At 59.3% G+C, this 20,730-nt stretch overlaps 1 protein-coding gene across 1 annotated transcript in view; it reads right to left on the bottom strand.

Annotated features, from left to right (window-relative positions):
- Positions 1-20,730, bottom strand: part of TNS3 (tensin 3) — a 416,462-nt gene that overhangs the window by 342,969 nt on the left and 52,763 nt on the right. The window contains exons 5-6 of the mRNA XM_081799720.1: positions 2,782-2,834; positions 889-1,060 (exon numbers count right to left, since the gene is read on the bottom strand). Of these exons, the coding sequence (XP_081655846.1) occupies positions 889-1,038 (150 nt within the window). The 5' untranslated portion in view covers positions 1,039-1,060; positions 2,782-2,834. The remainder of the gene's footprint in view (positions 1-888; positions 1,061-2,781; positions 2,835-20,730) is intronic.

The raw sequence follows: 20,730 nt of genomic DNA, 5'->3' as shown, positions 1-20,730 counted from the left end.
TGCTGTGGTCACACTGGGCAGCCAGGGGACGCACGGGACGCTGGCCCACACTTCTCCCCAGACGGGGGCTCCCTCCGACCACGTCACACGCGTCCCCAGGGCACAGCGGCTTCCGGGCGCCCACCGTCGGTCCTCGTGGTTCAGGTCAGCAGGAGGGAAAGGCTGGGCTCTGACACCAGGATGCCGACCCCCACCGGGGCCGACAGGTCTGTCTGATGCCGCACGCCGGCCACACCAGGGGGGCTGCCCACCCGCAGGGCGCCCGGGGCGGTGGCCACAGGCACAGCAGGCAGCACGGCGGACAAGAGGCCCAGGGGGAGGAGCCCCAGAGCACCTCCATGAAACCGGGGGCCCGGAGGACCAGATGCACAGAGGCAGGGGACCACGACCCCCACAGGCTCAGCAGCCACCCCGAGACACTCAGTGACTGCTTCCCATTTCAGCAACTCAGTGTCGTCCCAGTTACAGCGCTCCGTGTCCGCCACTGTCCCCGTGCTCCGCGTCTCCCCCCACTCTCCCGGTGCTCACTGTCCCCCCCCACTGTCCCTGTGCTTGGCGTCCCTTCACTGTCCCCACGCTCAGTGTCCCCCCACTCTCCCCACGCTTGATGTCCCCCCCCACTCTTCCCACTCTCCCCACGGTGTCCCCCCTCACTGTCCCCGCGCTCGGCATCCTACCCCCACTCTCCCCGTGCTCAGTGTGCCCCCCCCACTGTCCCTGTGCTTGGCGTCCCTTCACTGTCCCCACCTCAGCGTGCCCCCCATACTCCCTGTGCTCAGTGTCTCCCCCCACTGTCCCCGTGCTTGGCGTACCTCATTGTCCTCACAGTCGGTGTCCCCCCGCCGTCCCCACCCTCCACTCCTGCTCAGTGCCCCCCCCCCCACTCACCAGGTAGTTGTCCCCGTGTTTGGACCTCAGCATCCGCGTCACCTCCTGCAGGTTGTGCAGGTAGGACTCCTCGGAGCAGCCGGCGGGGAAGGACACCGCGATGATGCGCTCAGTGATGTAGGTGAGGTCCAGCTCGCGCCCGTCTTCCATGGTGGGGCTCAGCACCGTGGGCCTAGGAGAGGGGGCCGGTCAGGAGCGGGGTGGGTCCCCGGAGTGGCAGACGCCAAGGCGCCCGCCCGCGCTGCTCACACGGGAGCCTCTGTAGTCTCTTCCACGTGGTCTCCGGTCACGGGAGCATACAAGCCCGAACGCCCTGCCCGATCCTGTCTGCGGCACCACCAGCCACCCCAGCGCATACACGGGGGGAGAAGCACACTGTTCCGCTGCAGAGGGAGCCCCTCGGGAGGGACCCTGGGGGGAGGAGCCTGGTCCTCCCTCCTGGGGTCGGGTTGGCGCCAGGTTGGGGGGGAGCGTAAGGCAGGGGATGGGGAGAACAGAGGCCACCGCTGGGTGGCACCCATAGGGGCTCCTCGGGTCTTCGTGTCCCATCCTGGGGCAGCTGTGGAGGCCGCGGAGGGGACCCCCTGGGAAGGGATGTCGGCAGCTGCAAAGACAGGGTGCCTCCCCTGTGAAGGAGAGGCGGCCGGGTCAACAAGCAAGGCTGTGTGCGGGCTCTCTGCTGAGGACACCTGGGGGGGTGGGGGCAGCGGGTGGGAGGGCAGGGGTGCAGAGGCAGGAGGACCGAGCTCTGGACTGCCAAGTTCACTGGGCCTGCAGAGGGGAGGGCCTGCCCACGGGCCCCAGCTGCACCTGCATCACTAGGACGTGCTTGGGGACCGTGGCCGACAGCCTTGCCCCTTCCACCCCTTCCTTCTCCGGGAGGACAGGCCCTCAGGGCTGAGGGTGTTTGGGACGAGGTGTTGGGTCAATCCCAACGGGGTGACACCCCACGGCGAAACAATGGACGGATGCAGGACACACGCAGGATGCTGGTTTTGGTCCACGACTGTCACCGCCATGAGCTCTGGGGGTTTGTGACTGTTGTCTGTTTATTTACTGCCCCTTTTCTATGTGTTTCTCTCCTGATTTTGGAAAAATTCAAAAACATAGAAAACAGCTTTGCGAACCGCTACGTACCCATCATCCGACTTCAAAATTAGCCCCCATGCCCCCCACGCCCTGCTACCTCCACCATCACCCTGCTTCGAAGTAATCCCAGACATTCTATCACTTCATTTATAAATACGTTAGTATTTCTTTCTAGAAGATAGAAGCTTTTTAGGAACACCTTCAAGGTCGTTATCATACCTAAAAGAAGGAACATCAATCAGATCCAAGATCATAAACTTAATTTTTAAAGCTGATTTATTCAAATCAGGATGCAAACAATCACCAAGATTTTGTTTTGTCTACCTTATGCGCTACAGAGGGACGCAAAAGAGTTTTGATTACTTTTAAAAAATAAATCAGGTTTTTTAAACATTGATTTAAAAAGTCACAATGCGCGTTCTCTGCCAACCGCAGCTCCTGAGGGACCGCCCCGCGGGGAGTGCTGGATATGGCCGTCCCAGCAAGCACCTGCCGGGGCGCAGGCAGACAGAGCTCAATGCACCTGCTGGGTTCAACCCTGCAACGCCCCCAACGTTCACTTGCACAATTACGCCACAGCTGTGCGTGGACAGAATCGCTTTCCCACAATCTGGGCTTTAATGCTGGCAGGCTGCACCCAGAAAAAGAAAATAAATAAAAACTTGATATGTACCGCCTTTGAACATTTATTCCTAAAGTCAAAAAAAAAACAAAAAAACTTAAGATGACTACGGAATAAAGTAACACCAAGCTGACCCCGGGCAGGGACACACGGACGAGCTATGCACGGGGCTGGCCACTCACCTGGGTGGTCTGGCACGACAGAGAGCAGTGGACGGTGCAGAACCCCCCGGAGCCTGCAAACGACAAAGCATGGGTCATTCTCGGTCCCCCTGTCCCCAGCCTGCAGCCCGCCAAGAAGAAAGGACACCGCCCGTCCCAGTTTAAGGTGGGAAGTCAAACGCGGTGACCGTGGGTTCATCCTAAGGCCAGGGAGGGTCTTCGGCATGTCAGGGCATCTCGGCCTGGGGATTGCAGGCCCCCAGCCACACGCTCCCAGAACAGCCCGAAGGACAGGATCCATGGTGGGATGGACCCACAGGGACGAACCTGTCCCTGTATACAGGCAGCGCTCGACCAAGGTCACGGTTACCGTTAACTTTACCGCTAGTATATACTTGAAAAAAAACGACTAACCACTGTGTCTATGGTTTAAGAAGCCCATCGAACAGGGAAAAGCTCCAGCTTGCTTTACAATTTCCACAACCCTTCCGTGTACGTGTGTGTTAACGCGATACCCGGAGGCTGCGTATGTATGACTTCGGGACACATGCCCAGCCACTACGTGAGTAAAAATCACTTCCCCATTCCAGCAGCGGGGAAACCAAGGCTCAAGAGGTGTGCAAGGCTTTGCCCAAGACGGCAGAGGTGGGGAGAGCCCTTCCCACAACCGGGCGGCTCCTCTCTGGGGCCTGCCACGTGTCCTGGCCCTGTTCTGTGGACCTGCCAGGGCGCAACCCCCCCCCCAGAAGGGGGGTGATGCTGGGAACGTGCGCGGCAGGACGCCCAGATCCCCCAGCCCTCCCTCCTGCTTCCCGCCAATCCCGGGCCTGGGGAACCCTTCACAGGCTCGGACACCCCACTTCACCAGCACCCCACTGGGCACCCAGTTCATCCTGGCTACTTCGGGAATGGAGACGGACACTCCCCAGAAGTCACACCAACACCGTGCCTAAGCCAACTGCAAACCAGAGGCCGTGATCTGGGCCCCCAGGCAGAGACAGGACCTGGAGGGCGCCCTCCTCCGCGCACAGAATGCCTAGAGTTTGCCCGCTGGCTGTCCCTGGCGGACGCATGCCTCTCCTACGTGTCCCCTTACAGACGAGTCTGGGGGCTGACTGAGCCCGCTCCCTTGGTGCCAGGACCCCAAGCAGCACAGGACAGCGGCCCCCAGGAGGTCAGGGAGGCTGGGCACACTCTCCCCGAAGCAGCCCTGAGGGGTCCCAGCAAGCCCCCAAGAATCCCCACCCACATCGCTTGGCATGGATGGATGGCAGATGGATCCATGACAGACAGATGATAGGCACATAGACACATACATACGTGCGTGAAAGGCAGACCGCTGAACACACACATGCGCACACACATACACACACATGCACGCGCACACATGCACACGCGCGCACATACATGCACAGAGACACATGCGTGCACATGCACGCGCACACACGTGCACACGCATACACATACACACAAACACACGTGTACACATGCACACATGTGCATGCATACACAGACATGCATGCACACGCATACACACGTGCACACGCATACACAAACACATGTGTACACATGCACACGTGTGCATGCATACACACGTGCACACACGTGCACGCATGCACACATACACACACGCGCACACACACATGCACACAGACACACACACAGCGAGATGGGAAGGCCGGGCCTGCCCACCCTCCCATGGCTCCTCACGCCTACCTGCAGCCACTGCACTGTGCCCTATGTCAATTTAGACCAAACGGATGTGCACAGACCGAGAACCACCAGACACGGGCCACGCACGTAAGTGTGTGGATAAAGCACAGATACCTTCCCAACCCCCCCCATCACCCGAGGGGATGACGGGCCTGAACCACCACTCACCGCCCACACCCCCCAGCCCTCGGGTGATAGCTGCAGCTCAGCGTGGAGGGGCCGGGGGTCCCCGCGGGGAGGGGGTCACCTGAAGGGAGTGTGTCTTGGGCAGAGCACAGCCAGTGCCCGAACCCTGAAGTGGCATCGTTCTGTACCTTGGGGACAGCGAGGGGACGGGCGTGGCCAGCAGGTGATGCAGGGGAAGGGACGGGGGTCCCAAGGACAGAGGTCAGCCGGCCCTAGACCCCGGTCCACCGTTCCACCAGCACGGTGACCCCTGAGGGCTGACGGAGGTCAGCAGGCACGGCCCCACCTGCCGGGATACCTGGCTTCCAGCGGGAACCCCAGGAAAGCAGACGGGACCGTCCTCGCTGCACAGCCTGGGAAAAAGGCATTCGGGAAGACGGTGCTGTAGCAACTTCTCACGCCAAACTCGAGACTTCTTCAATCCCCCGGCCCTGGTGGCCCACAGCCCGTGCTGCCGACCTGTCCCCGGGCCAGACCAACATCAAGGAGGTCGGGAGAGCTTCTCCTGGAGAGCTGGTCCCGTGGAGCAGCCAGGCTCTGAGACTCGGGGTGCACCACCACCCCCCAATGGGGGGAAACCTAGCCAAGCAGACGACGCACCAGTGACCGGACCCGGGGACGCTGGGATTCACTGGGACAGCAGCCCCTCGGCTGCCGGGAAGGTCTGCCGTGCAGCGGACGGGAGGCACGCCCAACCTACGTGACGGGGCACAACTTGCCCGCACACGGCGCTGGTCAGAGGGGGACACGGGGCTCCCTGTCTCTGTGCATCTTCACTCAAAAGCGAAGAATCTACCTGCTCTCGGGGCTCAAAAACCAGGCCCCCGTTTATACACCACAGCACAGTTCGTGGCTTGGGAACGACCCAGAAACCAACTTAGTAAAAGTCTACTGAAGAAGGTCCCTTGCTCACCAGAACCCTACACCCTAACCACGTTCGGGAAGTTTAAGAAAAGCTCTCTTGCGTGAAGACCCCAGGCCTCCCGAGCTGCACGTTTCTCTTGTGTGCTTTTGCAAGAGGAGAGCGGCCCGCCCACCTCCCTCGGGAGCCTTCCAAGGACACACCAATCTTTACGGACCGACACCACGTCTGGAGAGATAGCAGGTGTTTCCTGCACTCCCGTCTGGTCCCCACCTGCCTCGGCCCGGCCCAGCCCCCTCCACCCCTGGCCGCTTTGGCACGCGCTTATCGCAGCCTGCAACTTCTAAAGGCACCACGAACCCCGAGAGCAAGGGGGTGCCAGTGGAATCTGTGGCAAAGGTTACACCTGCAACAGGTAAACCGCAAAGCCCATGCTGCCGCATCTCGGCAATGGCCCGGGAGCTCCCCCGCTGGACCCCAAAGCGGTCCTGGGCCCCCGGTGAAGTCACTGGCCTCCCTAGCCATCTGGGGCCAGCCCTGCCGTCCGGGACACACCGGCAAGCAGCAAAGCAGGCGTTCCACCAGGTAAGCAGTCATTCCATCGGCCCGGAGGGGCTGTCTTGCTCAACACGCTTTTGCAATTATCGACCCTCATTTCTTTGGCTAATGATGTGACTTTTATATAAGAAACAGGCACAGCGAAAGCAATTTTGCAGCCGTGGGACATCTTTCGGAAGGGGACGGGGACCACCGTGAGATCTGCATGTAGACACAAGTGTCTTCTATTAAGAGAGGCCCACTGAGCCCGGTGCTCGCTTCCGAGTCGGTTTCCCCCGGGGGCAGAAGGCAGGGCTGCATGCCTTTTCTCGGGTGGAGCTGGTCCAGGCTTTGTCAAGGGACGAGGCTCCTCGGGCAACGCGGGCTCGGCCACTTTGCACCCTATGATCGTGGGCAGGTCCTTCACCTGCCCCAGCTTCAGCCACACTCCTTGTCTTCCCAGAACAGGAACCCCAGTCCCTACCTCACCTGGGGGTGAGGGACCACGCAAGGCTGGCAGGAAACACCTGGCCCGTCCTCAGAACCCCACCCTCCTCCAGAACCCCACCCCCAGCGCCCCATCCTACAGAACCCCACACCCTGCAGTACCATGGCTTTGCAGCTCATAACCCGGCCCCTCTCTAAGAGGACAGGCCCACGGAGGGAAGGCTGGGGAGCCGTGGGACTGATCACTGATCTTGTCTGGGACCCCTTTCCCCTCTCCGTGGGCACCGCTGGGTCTGTAGCTAAGGGACGCCCAAAGTCAGGCCGTGTGGGCACAAGACGAATGCTCCGAAGCCCTCACTGTAAGATTCAAGGCCTGCGTCTCAGGAAAGAACGCACAGGGCACTGGGGTCGGGGCACCGCATTCCCGCCTAACAGGACTGCTGTCCAGGCCAAAAGACGCGACGGACGTGTGGATCTCCCCATCTCGTATCGCAGCGGCAACTGATGCTCTCCCATGGGCTTCCGGGAAAAGGGACACTGGACAAACATCCGCACCCATGCCTCGTGGCTAGCAGAGCACGAGGACCACCCGGCTGGCTTACAGAAGGACCGGGCTCGGGGGGCAGGGGTGGGGAGGGCGGTGAGGACAAGCCCTGGACAGGAAGGCGGAGGGAGGACACTGACAGCAAGCCCCCATCACACGGGGGGTAGGACCACACCACGCCCCTCTGGGGGCTGTGACCACAGGGCCACAGGGGGATGGCCAGTCCTGCAAGGGAAGGAAGGCCTGTCTCTAAGTGTCCGTGTGAGGACTCTGAAGGCTCCAGCTGCGTGACCTTGGGCAGGTGCCTCGGGCTCCTCATCCGTAAAATGGGCTACTAGGTGCAGCCAGCCCTCTGCAGGGGCGCTGTGGGGCCAGAGCAGGGTGGGCAAGGAGCAACGCGTCGTTAGCAGCTGCGATTCCTGCGTGTTCTCGCGCAGACCAGGAGGACGGAGCAGACCTGCCTAAGGAGACTCACGCAGTGGCAGTGTCCCCATGTGGGCTGGCATGGGCACTAGTCCTGCATGTGGACGGGAGCTAATGCTGGCGCCGTGCCCCCATATCCCACCGCTGTGGGCAAAGGGCAGCCTCTCTCTCTCCACTCCTGTCCCACAACCCTCCTTCCAGTCCCCCAAGCACACTCCACCCCTCCTGCCCCAGGACCTTTGCACATGCCCTACAGGTCTGGAATGCTCCCCACCCACTTAGGCAAGCCTCACCTGCTTAGCCCCTATTAATCCTAGACCTCTCAGCTCACACATCGCCTCCCCAGCGAAGCAGCCCCTGATCCCTGGTCCTGTTTATAGTCCTGTGAGGGCCCAGATCTCAGCTGCACAGAAATAGCTGGCTGTGTGCATTCTTGTCCATGCTCTGCACCCTCTGCCACGAAGACCCGCAGGGGCGCTGGCTCCCACATTCCACTCAGCCTTTGGGGACACATCCTGTCCCTAGCAGTGGGTGGAGCACGCGGTCTGCAGGAGGAAGGAGGGAATAAGCCAACCGCTAACCTCAACATGTCCGACGGACGATCTGGCCATGTCAGAGGCACAGAGATCCTGCTTTTGCATTTTGGTAATAAGTACCTGGGTAGCTTTAGTCTTAGGATAACAAAAGTCAACGTACCCGAGGGGCCTGAACAGACTTAGCACCTCAAAGAGCAGCAGAGTGAAAAGTAGTCTGTGCGTCCTCCTTGGCAAGGTCACGACACAGGGAATCGACGACATTGGGGAAAGAGACTGTCCCCTGCAGAGCACAGACCTCGGAGACCGAGGAAGGCTCACGGAACAGCATGGCTCCCCGGAGCTGTCCAATGAGCGCTCTGCTCACGGACGGGGGGCCACGCTAACAGCGTTCCCGCTAATGCTCTCCCCTGGAATCTCCCGCAACCACACTGTGCGCAGCCTCACGGGAACATCCCTGTCCCCGAAGACAGGGACCTGGGGCAGGGTGTTCTTGGCCAGGCAGACTGCTGAGCCCACCAGGGAGCTCACCCCTCGCTCCTGCTCACATGGAGGGGAGGGCAGCACCAGGCCCCCGGGGCTGGAGATGAAAGGCTGCATGCACCCCTGCTTCCCGCCTCCCCTCACCCTCTCTGGCTCTTCAGGGAAGAGCAAAGAGAGTCCCTTTGCAAGGTGTGAAATGCAGGGAGGACGCCAGGGGCCCCGGAGAAGTGGGGCCTGCCGTGCTGACGGGCCCTGAAACCCACAGCGGGAACAGTTCCGTAAAAAGGAACAAAAGGGACGATTGCGTAACTGAAGCCAGATTTACAAGGAAGCAGGGCTCCCGGGCTGGGGGCCGGGCAGGGAGCAGGCCGGCTGTGCCCTCGGGAAGGAGGCACCCACGGAAGCGCGGCGCACAGGCAAACGGAAAAAAATACGTTGGAAAACCCTTTTCAGAAGCAACCACCAGCCCCGCTCGGCTGCCGCACCTGAAGGTCATGTCACTCACCCACGGCCTGGCAGGCGGGCTGCAGGGGTCGAGCGCGTCCCACTCCGAGGCCCGGGTCTGAAGCCAGCCCTGCGGCTCCCCGGGGCTGCCTGGCCTTGGAGAGACTGACGCAACCCTTCGTGACTCAGTTTCCTCCTCTGGAAAGCGGAGGCGTCGGCAGGATTCGATAAGGAAATAGGCGTATAGGGCTGAGAACAGGAGCTGACCAAACACAAGCGCTAAATAAACATCAGCCGCGCACACGGCCGTTGCATTTGGGTGCCAGGCGGGCGGGGAGGTCTGGCCCCAGAAAGGCAGCCCCCCCCGGGAAGTCCACACGAATGCAGCGCCCGGTGCGACCACGGAACCGCCCATGCCACCCGAGAAACAAGACGCCCACGAGCAACCTTCCCAAAGCCAGCCAGCCAGACAGACACTCCTCCCTTCCAGAAGGAGAACGCCAGAAACAAAGTCATTCTCAGGAGCGCCCACCTCGAACTGTTCTTAACGCTCTCAACCCCAGGCGGCAGTTCCTGGGCACTCTCCAGGAAAGACACACCAGACTCAAGTTAGGAAATGACAACAACGTCACTTTGTCCCCAAGCTCCTCTGAGAAGCAAGGTCTCGCTCAATCTGAGATTTTATCTGTGATTACATTTGTCACCAACTACTCAGAATTCTGGGGTGCGTAGGCGGGCCTGCACCATACGGACGGACACGGGACGCAGGACGCCGGGTGGGGGGAGAAGGCCCGCGGCAGGGAGGAAGGAGGTCCCCGGCGCAGGGGGGCGGGGGACCGAGCTCTCACTCACCCCCGTCTGGGGTCCCCAGCAGGGGAAGCGTCCCACGCGGCGCCACATGGAACTTCTACTGCCCCTTCGCTGCAGAACAAGGACGCGAGCGGACAGAGGAGGGGCGCCAGGGACTGACCCAATGCCAAGAGCACGCGGCAGCCCGCGGCGGCCCCACAGAGGGAGGAACTCACCGTGCTGCCGAGGGGCCAGCCAGGGCTTCTCCTTCCTTCCAGAAGCAGCTCCCTCCCACCGCCTCGCCCCTTCCCTGCTCGGAGTCCCGCGCCCGCTCCGTGCGCCCGGCCTCGGGGGCGGCGGGGCCGAGAGCAGGTGGACAGTGCCCGCCCCGCTGCGGCTGGGCAAGTCTCAAGGGCAGCCGTGCCAGAGCTGGCGGGCACGCCCAGCCCCAGCGGCAGCATGCACGCCTGCACGCAGGGAAAAGGCACGCCTGCCCGGCCTCCCGAGGCCCCGCAGGGCCCACGGCCAGCAGGACAGGCCTCGCCGGGCGGGGGCCGTGTCCTCAGGAGCCCACGCCCGCCCTCCGGGGCCCAGAGAGGGGTCTCCAGTGTCCAAAGAGCCCCCCGCCCCAAGACCAACCGACCACGGATTGATTCCTGGGTGGGCAGGTCGCCCGCCAGCATCCTGAGCCCGACGGGTGCCTGGGCCCGCCCTCCGCCCTCCGCCCTCCGCCCTCCCCCACCTTCCTTCTGCCCCTTAACGTTCACACAAAACCACGAAGCGGACACAAAAGCAAGCTCCAAGTGTGTTGCTGGACCAGAGAAGAGCTCTCTCCTAACACACACGCCCCTGGGGCTCCAAGTCTCCTGGAGGCCAAAACAGAAAGAGAGATGGGGCTGGACGTCTGGCAGACGGTGGGACAGGCACCCGGCCTGTCTGAGGCTGGATGGAGCGGGGTCACACGTCACTCGGAATCAGGAGAGGAAGGGCCCACAGCAGAGCGCCGTCCCCCACCGCCGCGGTCTACGCTGGCAACCAGCCGGATTTCGTTATCAAATGGCCAGTCACGTCCCTTAAATTCAGAGGGAGACCCAAGTGGGCTCATCGATAATGACGCCTCACACACACTGATTCTTTTATTTTAATCGATCACTTCATGAGAACACCTGTCCTCGTAAAGAGGACACGGGGAGGGCGTGGTGGGTCCCGCAGGGCCCTCACAATCCTGTCCCCGGCACCAGGACCCGGGGGCCTGCTGCAGAGGGAGCCACGCAGGGTCTCCTTCCAGCCCCGACGCTCAGGGAGCCCTCGAGCCCACGGGCCGGGGTCTCTGCCTCAGGTGGCTCGGCTCCTGCAGGACAGCGGGGCTTCCCGAGAGAGAGCGTGGGGACAGCCATCCCTTCACCTGTCCGGTCAGCAGACCTGCAGACAAACTGCATTTCACTCTTGGGAGCATCAGTCCCAACTCAGCTCCGAGGCCCAGGCCTCCCACCACAGACGGCCCCGTGGAAGAGCCAGCTCCGAGCCTCCAGGACCCTCAGAGGCTGACAAGTGTGGACCAAGAGGGAGGCCCCCCCCCACCCCACCTGGACATCCCAGAGTGAAGGGCTCATGGTCCTGGGAAGGAGGCCCCGTGCGCCCACCGAGCTGCCCAGTCCAGGACCATAGCTTTGCCGCCATGAGAAGGGCACCGCAGGGGTTCCCAGGATGGCCAGCCCATGCACCTGACCGCTGGCAGGTGGACCAGGGCCTTCCGGCGGCCCCGTCTGTTCTCACACGTGCCCGGGACGATCCAGCGAGCCTCCTCCCCGGCCAGCATCGGACACCCGTGCTCCATCCAAACCAGGCCCCACTACTCAGGATCGCCCCAGCACGATGAGCCACACAGCTCCCGGCGGGGCTGGGTGGCAGGCCTGGAAGCGCCACAGAACAGCACAGCGGTGACGGTGTCCCCGAGGGGCTGCAGGACAGGAGTGCCGTCCGGCGGCAGAAACGGCGGGCCTTCCAGGGTGGAGCTGGGCCAGGAGGAGCCGGGAGCACCTGGGGAGGACGGGCCTGCAAAGTGCGGGGCCAAGGGAGGCGGGGGTCCTGCGGTAAGCCAGGGCTATGCTCCAGAATGCCTGCAGGCCACAGACACTTGACCTCTGGAAGGCTCCGTGTGCCCACCTGCACACTGGGGATGGTCAGAGAACATGACTCAGTGAAGAAACGTCGCGTGAGATCACGCTCCCCGGCATGAGGTGCGCCCTCGGTAAGCGTCCACTTTATTAGCGGGTCCTCTTCTCGCCACCGAGGCTGTCCACGGAGGCCAGGGGGCAGGGGAAGGAGTGCAGGCAGCTGCTGAGGCCGGGCAGGGGGTCTGGGCAACCAAGAGGACAGGAGAGAGGAGTGGCACCCACAGAACTTGGTCCCGTCGCTGAGGAGGGAGATGGTGCGGAGACAGAGTGGGGGTCCACGGACCTACACTGTGGGAGCATGTGGGCAAGCCACAGACGACACGACCCACTGGACATGGCCCACAGGACAGGGCCCACAGGACATGACTCAAAGGACACGATTCACAGGACACGGCCCACGGGACCTGACTCACTGGACACAACCCACAGGACACAGTCCACGACCCACAGGACAAGACCACTGGACATGATTCACTGGACATAACCCACAGGACACAGTCCACGGGACATAGGACACTGCCCACAAGACACAGCCCACAGGACACGACCCATAGGACAGAGCCCACAGGACACAGTTCACGACTCAAAGGACACGACTCACTGGACACAGGACACAGTCCACAGGACACAGCCCACAGGACGTGGCCCACAGGGCACGACCCACAGGCCTCCTCCATGCCACCCAAAATGGTGCCTCTGGCACCGTCCTGTCACTTCAGCGTGGGGACCCCGGGAGAGCACCTTCAGCAGGAGAAACTGGGCTCCAAGCCCAGCTCCGTCTCCACAGACAGGACGTCCTGGAGGTGCCGGCTCACCCTGTCCCCTCAGGTCCTCACCTGTGAGCGGGGGAAGACGTTGAGCCGGGGCGGTCCTGAGCCCCGGGCGAGCTCCTGGCAGCCCAGCCACAGACAAGCTCGCCCCGAAACGCCCTGTCGGCTTTCCTAACCAAGCTGCTCCCGCACTAAGGAGACCACGTCCGAGCTATTCTCCGACAATCAAGAGCCCGGGCACAAGACCGAGACGACGACACGGTGCTGGGCCCAAAGAACACAGATAAAATCAGGAAAGCAGTTTCCTGGGATCGACCCTATCCACAAAGCCCACCCCAAATAACGTCACCCTACCTACTGCGTACGGAATAGGACACGCTGCACGGCATTCACACGCGATCTTGTGAATTCCTCACTGAAATGTTGTCTCCTTTTCACCTGTGAGGAAATAAAGCTGCTGGCGCCCAACCCGACCTGACCAAGGTCACATGGCTCATCAGTGGAAGCTACGGCTGCCCTAGGTCCCTGCCGGGGGCCCGAGGCCAGCTGCCCCTGCTGAGGGACCCACACGGACAGACCGACGGGACATCAACTGGGACTTCTGCCAAAGCTCAGCTTCGCCGGCACCGAGAGTCCCACTTCCCTTGATGTTCAGACGCAGCCTCTACACTCCGGAGTTTCGATCCGGGAACACATCATGGGCCAATGACCAGGTTCAGACCAGCAATGCCTTCTACACACACCAATCTCTTTTCTCTCCTTTCTACACTCTAGGAGGCCAGATGTCCAGCCCGGGTTGGATCTGAAAGTTTATATTCCTCAATTTTATAATATAATCCTCAAATTTTCTCCCACAAAGTAATTTTTAACAGCTGCGTGGTATCCAGAGTCCAGCTAGAGCCCAATTTCCCGTACACCTGAACGTTTGTCTCCCGCAGGTGGTACTGTGATAAACATCCTATAGTTTACAACTTCTCAGCAGCCTTAGTGGCTGCCTCGGGATAATCACCTGCAAGGGCAATTTGCTTTGTTTTCTCTTGTCGGGAGAACTTCCTACAGCCCGTCTCTTGGAAGGCATCCTGTAACCTCCGGGACTGCACACACCTGTGCTCCAAAGGGGACAGAGGTCCGAAAGGTGAGGAGCGGACCAGAATGGAATTGCCTTGGCAAGCCTGAAGAGGGATTCGAGGTGTCGGGACAGGGGAAACTGTGTCCCCAGGAGTGGAGCAGGGAGGAGAGGGACACGCCTCGGGGCTCCTGTGGATGCGTCCCCCCATCTGCTCCCCAGGTCAGAGCTTGGAGCAAAAATCGAGTATCTCCAGGATGCTAAATCCGTGACAAGAGATACGGCAGGGCCCTCCTGGGCGGCCAGGACGTGCACGGTGCAGCACTTGGCTTCACTGAACGCATGCGTGAGGACCGAGATGCCGGCCCGCCGCTCCCCGGGGTCCCCCTGCTCCTTCCCAGCTTTGCCCTCTCCCTGCAGGAAGTGCGGGCTGACTGTGTGCAGCCAGATGGGCATGTGGAGTCCCAGGTGTGGAAACAGCCCCCTGCTCAGAAGGGCACCTGGGACCCCACATGAGAGGCTGTCTCCCCTTTGCGACTGCAGGTTAAAAAGGCTGGGAAAACAGCGTGCACAAGAAATGTTCGTGTGCAGAGGGAGACCGATGGAAATGCAAACTATCAGAGCAGGACAAGGAGGAGCAAAGCGCGGGGTCATCAGACGCTGCGGCAGCCCCTCCATGAGAATGATTCCAGCATGGCTGAAGTCGACGCTGTAACAGGGGTCGTAGGAGTAAGACTGGGTATCAGGGAGTCCACAGGTTAGATCCTATAATCCCCACGGACGCCCCCCTGACAGAGGCAATTCACTGAACAGCTAACTTCAATCCCTACCTTGCCCAGCGCTTACCATGCGTGTGGACCCCCCCCACACACACACACCCTGTAAACGGTGGAGCTGAACAACACAAAGGGGAAGATGTACAATGAGGGCGGGTGGTAAACATAAGACTGAGTGTGGAGTTACATGCTAGACAGCAAGAATCCCATTCAAGAAAAGACAGATGAGGGACACCTGGGTGGCTCAGTCAGTTAAGCGTCCGACTCTTGATTTCGGCTCAGGTCGTGATCTCAGGGTTGTGAGATCAAGCCCCGTGTCGGGCTCTGCTCTCAGTGTGGAGCCTACTTGAGATTCTCTCTCCCTCTCTCTCTTCCTCTGCCCCTCCCCCACCATCCCCTCTCTCTAAAAAAAGGAAAGAAAAGACAGATTCATGTTGAATGCAAACGGCAGGTGAGTTTTGGCTGGAGCCACAGTGAGAGCCCCCTCGAGGTTTGCTGATTGGGCTTAAACCTTATCTTGCCTTCCAAGAACCAAATGAATGAGGTCACTTTGTTTGGATAAATACCCAGTAGGGTTCGTACCGGATCACATGGTATTTCCATTTTTCGTTTTTTGAGGACCCTCCATACTGTTGTCCAGAGCGGCTGCACCAGTTTGCATTCCCACCAACAGTGGGAATGTTCCCACAGTTGTTCCCCTTTCTCCGCATCCTGGCCAACACCTGCCGTTTCTCGTCTCTTTGATACTAGCCATTCTGACAAAGTGTGAGGTGGTATCTCATTGTGGTTTTGATCTGCATTTCCCTGATGAGGACTGATGATGAGCATCTTTTCATGTGTCTGTCCCCCATTTATATCTTCATAGGAAAAATGTGTATTCCGGTCATTGGCCCATTTTCTTAATCAACTTAGCTGTTTTTTTGGTATTGAGTTGTTCTTTATATATTTTGGATACGATCTCTTATTAGACACAGCAAAATACTAATTTGAAAAGCTGTATGCAGCCCTACGTTTATTGCAGCCAAGATATGGAAGCAGCCCCAGTGTCCACTGGTTGATGAATGGATAAAGAAGTGTATGCACACACACACACACACACACACAGAGACACACATGGAATATGTGTGGAATACGACTCAGGTGCAGAAAAGAATGAAATCCTGCCATTTGCAGCAACATGGATGGACCTAGAGGGTATTATGCTGCGTGAAATGACTCAGACAGAGAAAGACAAACACCGTACGATCTCACTTACACGTGGAATCTAAAAAACAAAACAAACGCACAAACAAAAAGCAGAATCAGACCCGTAAGTACAGAGAAGAAACGGATGGGTGCCCGGAGCGGGGAGAGGGGGCAGGCAAATGGGTCAAGGGGAAGGGGAGGCATGGCTTCCAGTGACGGAGTGCACAAGTCACGGGACGAAAGGCACAGAACAGGGAACACAGTCAGTGGTGAGGTGACAGTAACTACAGATACCGCGGTGAACACGGCGTGCGTAACGTATGGACCTGTTACGTCTCTCTACATCTGAAACCCATGTAACATGGCACGTTGACTGCATTCCATAAAAAAAAATTTAAATGATTTAAATAAATGAAGTCATCCCAGGCTGCCCTACTGGCTGGACGCCCCCTTCGTTCCGGACGACCGATGCCTCTCGCCCACTGCCCCTGGCCGGGCACTCGGACCTTCCTCTCCGATCCTGTACCACATCGTCCGTCACCCTGCACGTGGACCAGACGTGGACCAGACACAGACTAGACGTGGACCGGACACGGACCGGACGCCCACTGTGTCCACTCCCAAACCGGTTCTGGCCAGATGCACTGGCTGCTGTCACCGCAGAGTCTAACAAAATACCACACAAACCGACAACTCATGAGCCTAAAAAGGGCAGAAATCTGCTCCAGCTCTGAAGGCGTGTCCGTGTCCTGGGAGGGCAGGGCCCCAGCGCCCTGGCTCCTCCAGACCCCACAGGACAGCTGCAGGACGGGGCAAACCCAGAGCACAGGGGAGGTCGGCCGTCCCATCAAGCTTTCACAACACTCGGAGGTGGCCAAACGGGGAATTTCAGAGGGTGTGCTGAGAGCAGGGGAACCCCAGCCGCAGGACGGGACGCCAAGACAGACGGACACAGCCATCCGTTTCAGACGCAAGGAAGTGTGAAAGTGAGTGAGGCTTAGCATTCCGCAAGGCCACAGGCATTTCAATTCAACAACCACTTACAGATCCCAACCATTTTTTAATTTTTATTTTTTTAAGATTTTATTTACTTGTCAGAGAGAGAGAGGGAACACAAGCAGGGGGAACAGCAGAGGGAGAGGGAGAAGCAGACTCGCCACCGAGCAAGGAGTCCGATCCCAGGACCCCGGGATCATGACCTGAGCCCAAGGCAGACGCTTCACTGACTGAGCCGCCCAGACGTCCCAGATCCCGACTATTTAAAAGGACAGGCTGACCGAGTGAGAAGCGGGTGGACAGCGTGTGACACGTGACTGTCACCATCCTAGGGAGAATGACACAGATCACAGCAGCACGCACCCACACTCAGTCCAGCCCAGGGGCAGAAGCCTGCTGGGCGGGGACCCTCCCGAACCCACCGGGGTTCGAGACGGAGTGGAGGACCAGGCTGGGCACGGTGGGGCACGCAGCAGGGCTGGGACTCGGGATCCCACGGAGCTCTTCCGGTGCCACGGTAACAGCCTCCTTCCCTACTCCCTGGCACCCCAAAACACCACGGGAACTGCCCACCACAGGCTCACGGGGAGGCGGCGAACGTGGGCTGGAGTCTGCGCTCTCTGATGGGCAGGTCAGGGGTAAAGGGAGTTCTCAGGCGCCAACACAGCAACGGAACGGCCTGAGGACCCACCATCAACACCTTATCAGTGCCCTCGAGTCTTGCTATTGCAGGTCGTGAGGTTGTCACCGTCACCGTGAGCACCGGCCGCACAGCTTTCATGTGCTTAGAGCACCAGACACACCCACGCGCACGTGGTTCCATTTCCAAGTGAAACCACCGACAAAAAGCACAGAAATGCAAAACCGCGTGTCCCTGCACACACCTCGGGAAGGACAGGTGTTCACACAGAGCGGGAGGGCTGAGGGGACGCCGCCCGGGGTCCGCCTCAGCTGCGGATGTGCTCGGCGGGTCCTGCGCGTGTCCACGGGTGACCCTGGACGCACAGGGATGGCGGGTTTGGGATGACAAACACATTCTAGCAAGGTCGCAGATGTGCACACACAAAATCAACAAATAAGGAGGCTGGACCGCAACTGAATCGATAGGAACCCGTCGATCGTTCGTCTCGGGTTCACGCCAGAAACATCTGGAAGACCTGCCCATTCTAACAGCCCCAGACAGCGCACCTGACACAGTAATGTTCCAGGAGGAATCACAACCACAGTCTCGTCCAGTCGTATTTTTAAGCGTGTGACCCTGTCTCTTTACGCGGAGGGACGCCTTACGCTCCTGGAGGGCGCTAAGCCTCAAGGCGCCTTCCTCCTCGCCCGAGGAAGGTCAAGGCCGTGGTAGAGACGGGAGGGCACCTTGTCTTCCAGCGCTCTGGCCCCCGGGGAAGGCAGACATGAAGCAAGCACTTCTGTACGGAAAACACTGTACCAACCCCGTGTCATGTGCTGATGAACTCAGCAGGTTTTCAGCAAAACTTCATCATGCGGACTGGTCTTTCCAGATGTCAGCCGTCCACCCGGAACGCCACAAGGAAGACGCTCGGGCAAGCCTGATTAGCTCATGGAAAACCAGCGGAACGCCTGCGGGCTGGTCCTAGGGTAATTCGACACAGTTCCTGGCCAGCCCTGAAGCCCTGAGCTCTGTGCTCCCACTTCACCTGCATCCTGACCCGGCGCCGAGCTCCAGATGCCGCCTGCTCTCCACCGCCCACCCCACCCCTCCCTCGACCATCACAACACGAGCCCCACACATCCCTTCGCTCCCTCTGCAAACATGTCAGCAGGCATCCTCAGAAGAGAAACCGGGTTTTAAAACTACAAGAAAACACCACTACCATGAGCAGTGACTCCTTAATACCACCACATCGCTACTCAACGTTCAAATTTCCCTGTCTTACAAGCTTTTTGGGTTTGTTTTTTGTTTTTTCTTTTTTACAGTCAGATCGTTGGAATCGAGTTCCAGATAAAGTCTGACGATGTTTATCTAACATCTCTTCGGTTCCTGACAATAGAGATCCTTCCTCCTCCTGCGGTGTTTTTGGAAATGACTGACGTGCTTTTCGCCCAGCCAAACTCCCCCCACCCGCCCGGGGATTTCACTGACCCCTCTGGAAGGCTTCCATGGGGCTCGGACCCCGTGCTTCCTGGAAGCCGTGGATGGGTCTGGGCTCAGGGTGGTTCCGGTCTGATTTCGGGCCTCCCGTGAGGCCCACACGCGCGGCCAACTTCCCCGGAGGAGGCACATGACCCTACCAGCTTCCTTCTGTGACCCAGGAGGTGACGGAGGGTCACGGCTGTTCGGGTACTTGCGGTCTGCAACTTGGCACATTTTAACTCCTTCATTTTCTCGACATTTGCTGGCCAGAATTCCTCCTTACACAGAACTTTTCCTCTTGGTCTATTTTTAACCTGGAGGTACAGGCTGTGCAAGGAAAGAGAATTAAAAGTTTGTTTCTCTTTATTTAACAATTTTTCAGAATGAATCGGTCCCCTAGCGTCCCTTGACGGCAACTAACAAAGTTTCAGGCTTGGGTTGGGTTTTCATGTTTTTATTTTTTATTTATTTTTTGTTAAGTAGGTGCTTTATTTAAAGTCTGTAGCAGAGGGGCAGCTGGGTGGCTCAGTCGTTAGGCGTCTGCCTTCGGCTCGGGTCATGATCCCGGGGTCCTGGGATCGAGCCCCGCATCGGGCTCCCTGCTCAGTGGGGAGTCTGCTTCTCCTTCTCCCTGTGGCCCTCCCCAAGACTCATCCTCCCTCTCTCAAATACATAAAATCTTAATAAATAAAGTCTGTTGCAGAGATCAGAAAGCGACATCTGAACCCAAAATCACAAAGCCGACAGCCCTTACAATGGGATTCAGGCCCGCGTCTGACTGGTCCTCAAGCATCTACCGTCCAAGACTCCATTCAATCCCGAGGACGGGCCACTGCGCTTGCCACGTGGCTGGACACACAGGTGGAGGGCCAGCGTGGGGACTATGCCCGGTCACAAGCCTGTCCCCAAACTGGAACGAGCCCCAGGCAGCCACGCAGGACTTTCCTTATTCTCTCTGTACAAGGGGGCCTCCAGAGAGGACACGGTTTCCGCCAAGGACGAAACTTTCTCCCTTTTGTTTTACAGAATTGTTTACTTTAAAAAAAAAAAAGAATTTATTTATTTATTTGAGAGAGAGAGAGAGCACAGAGGAAGAGTGAGAGGGAGAAGCAGGCTCCCCGCAGAGCAGGGAGCCCGATGTGGGGCTTGATCCCAGCACCCTGGGATCATGACCTGAGCTGAAGGCAGATGCTGAACTGACTGAGCCGCCCAAGCGACCTACAGAATTGTCTCCTGATGCTCGAAGGGAAATAAACGTGGCAAACAAGGCTGCCTGCTGGAAGGACCCCCGGGGGAGGAAGATGATGTGACCACAGTGGAGAGGCCAGAACTGGCCTGGCTTCTGATATTCAGGACGCAGACGCCCCGCCGCCCACACGCAGGACGCGCCTCGAATAAATGGGGGAGGCCTCCCAAAAGCTCAGAGGCACTTGGGGAGACCCGAGGAAAACCGTGCCTGAGGCCCCTGGCTCTCTAAACAGAGACTCTCCGAGCGAGGCCGGGACGCCCCAGATACCACACCAGCCAAGCTGACACCCACATGTGCTGATAAGAAAACAGGAGTGGGGACCCCAGGCCACGGAGAACCCGGGGAGGAGTCGGATTCCAGAACCCTGGGTCCCCAAACCGGCAGCCAGGGTCCCTCTCCCGCATAGACTTACATTTTTTCAGGGGGCTGGGGGGGGCGGGGGGCTGGGGATGCCGTCGGGTGCTTTTTTTATTTTAACGATGACCCCTCTTGCAGGTAAAAATGCACTCAGGCAGGGGCGCCTGGGTGGCTCGGTCGGTTAAGTGTCGGCCTTCGGCTCAGGTCATGATCCCAGGGTCCTGGATCGAGCCCCGCATCGGGCTCCCTGCTCTGCGGGGAGCCTGCTTCTCCCTCTCCCTCAAAAAAAAGATTTTATTTATTTATTTGACAGAGAGAGACCCAGC

The sequence above is a fragment of the Leptonychotes weddellii genome, chromosome 12, assembly GCF_054177405.1.
Source record: "Leptonychotes weddellii isolate Sample4059 chromosome 12, ASM5417740v2, whole genome shotgun sequence".
NCBI classification, from domain to species: Eukaryota; Metazoa; Chordata; class Mammalia; order Carnivora; family Phocidae; genus Leptonychotes; species Leptonychotes weddellii.
The sequence above is the reverse complement of the archived record's forward strand: the minus strand, read 5'-3'. Positions and strand labels throughout refer to the sequence as shown.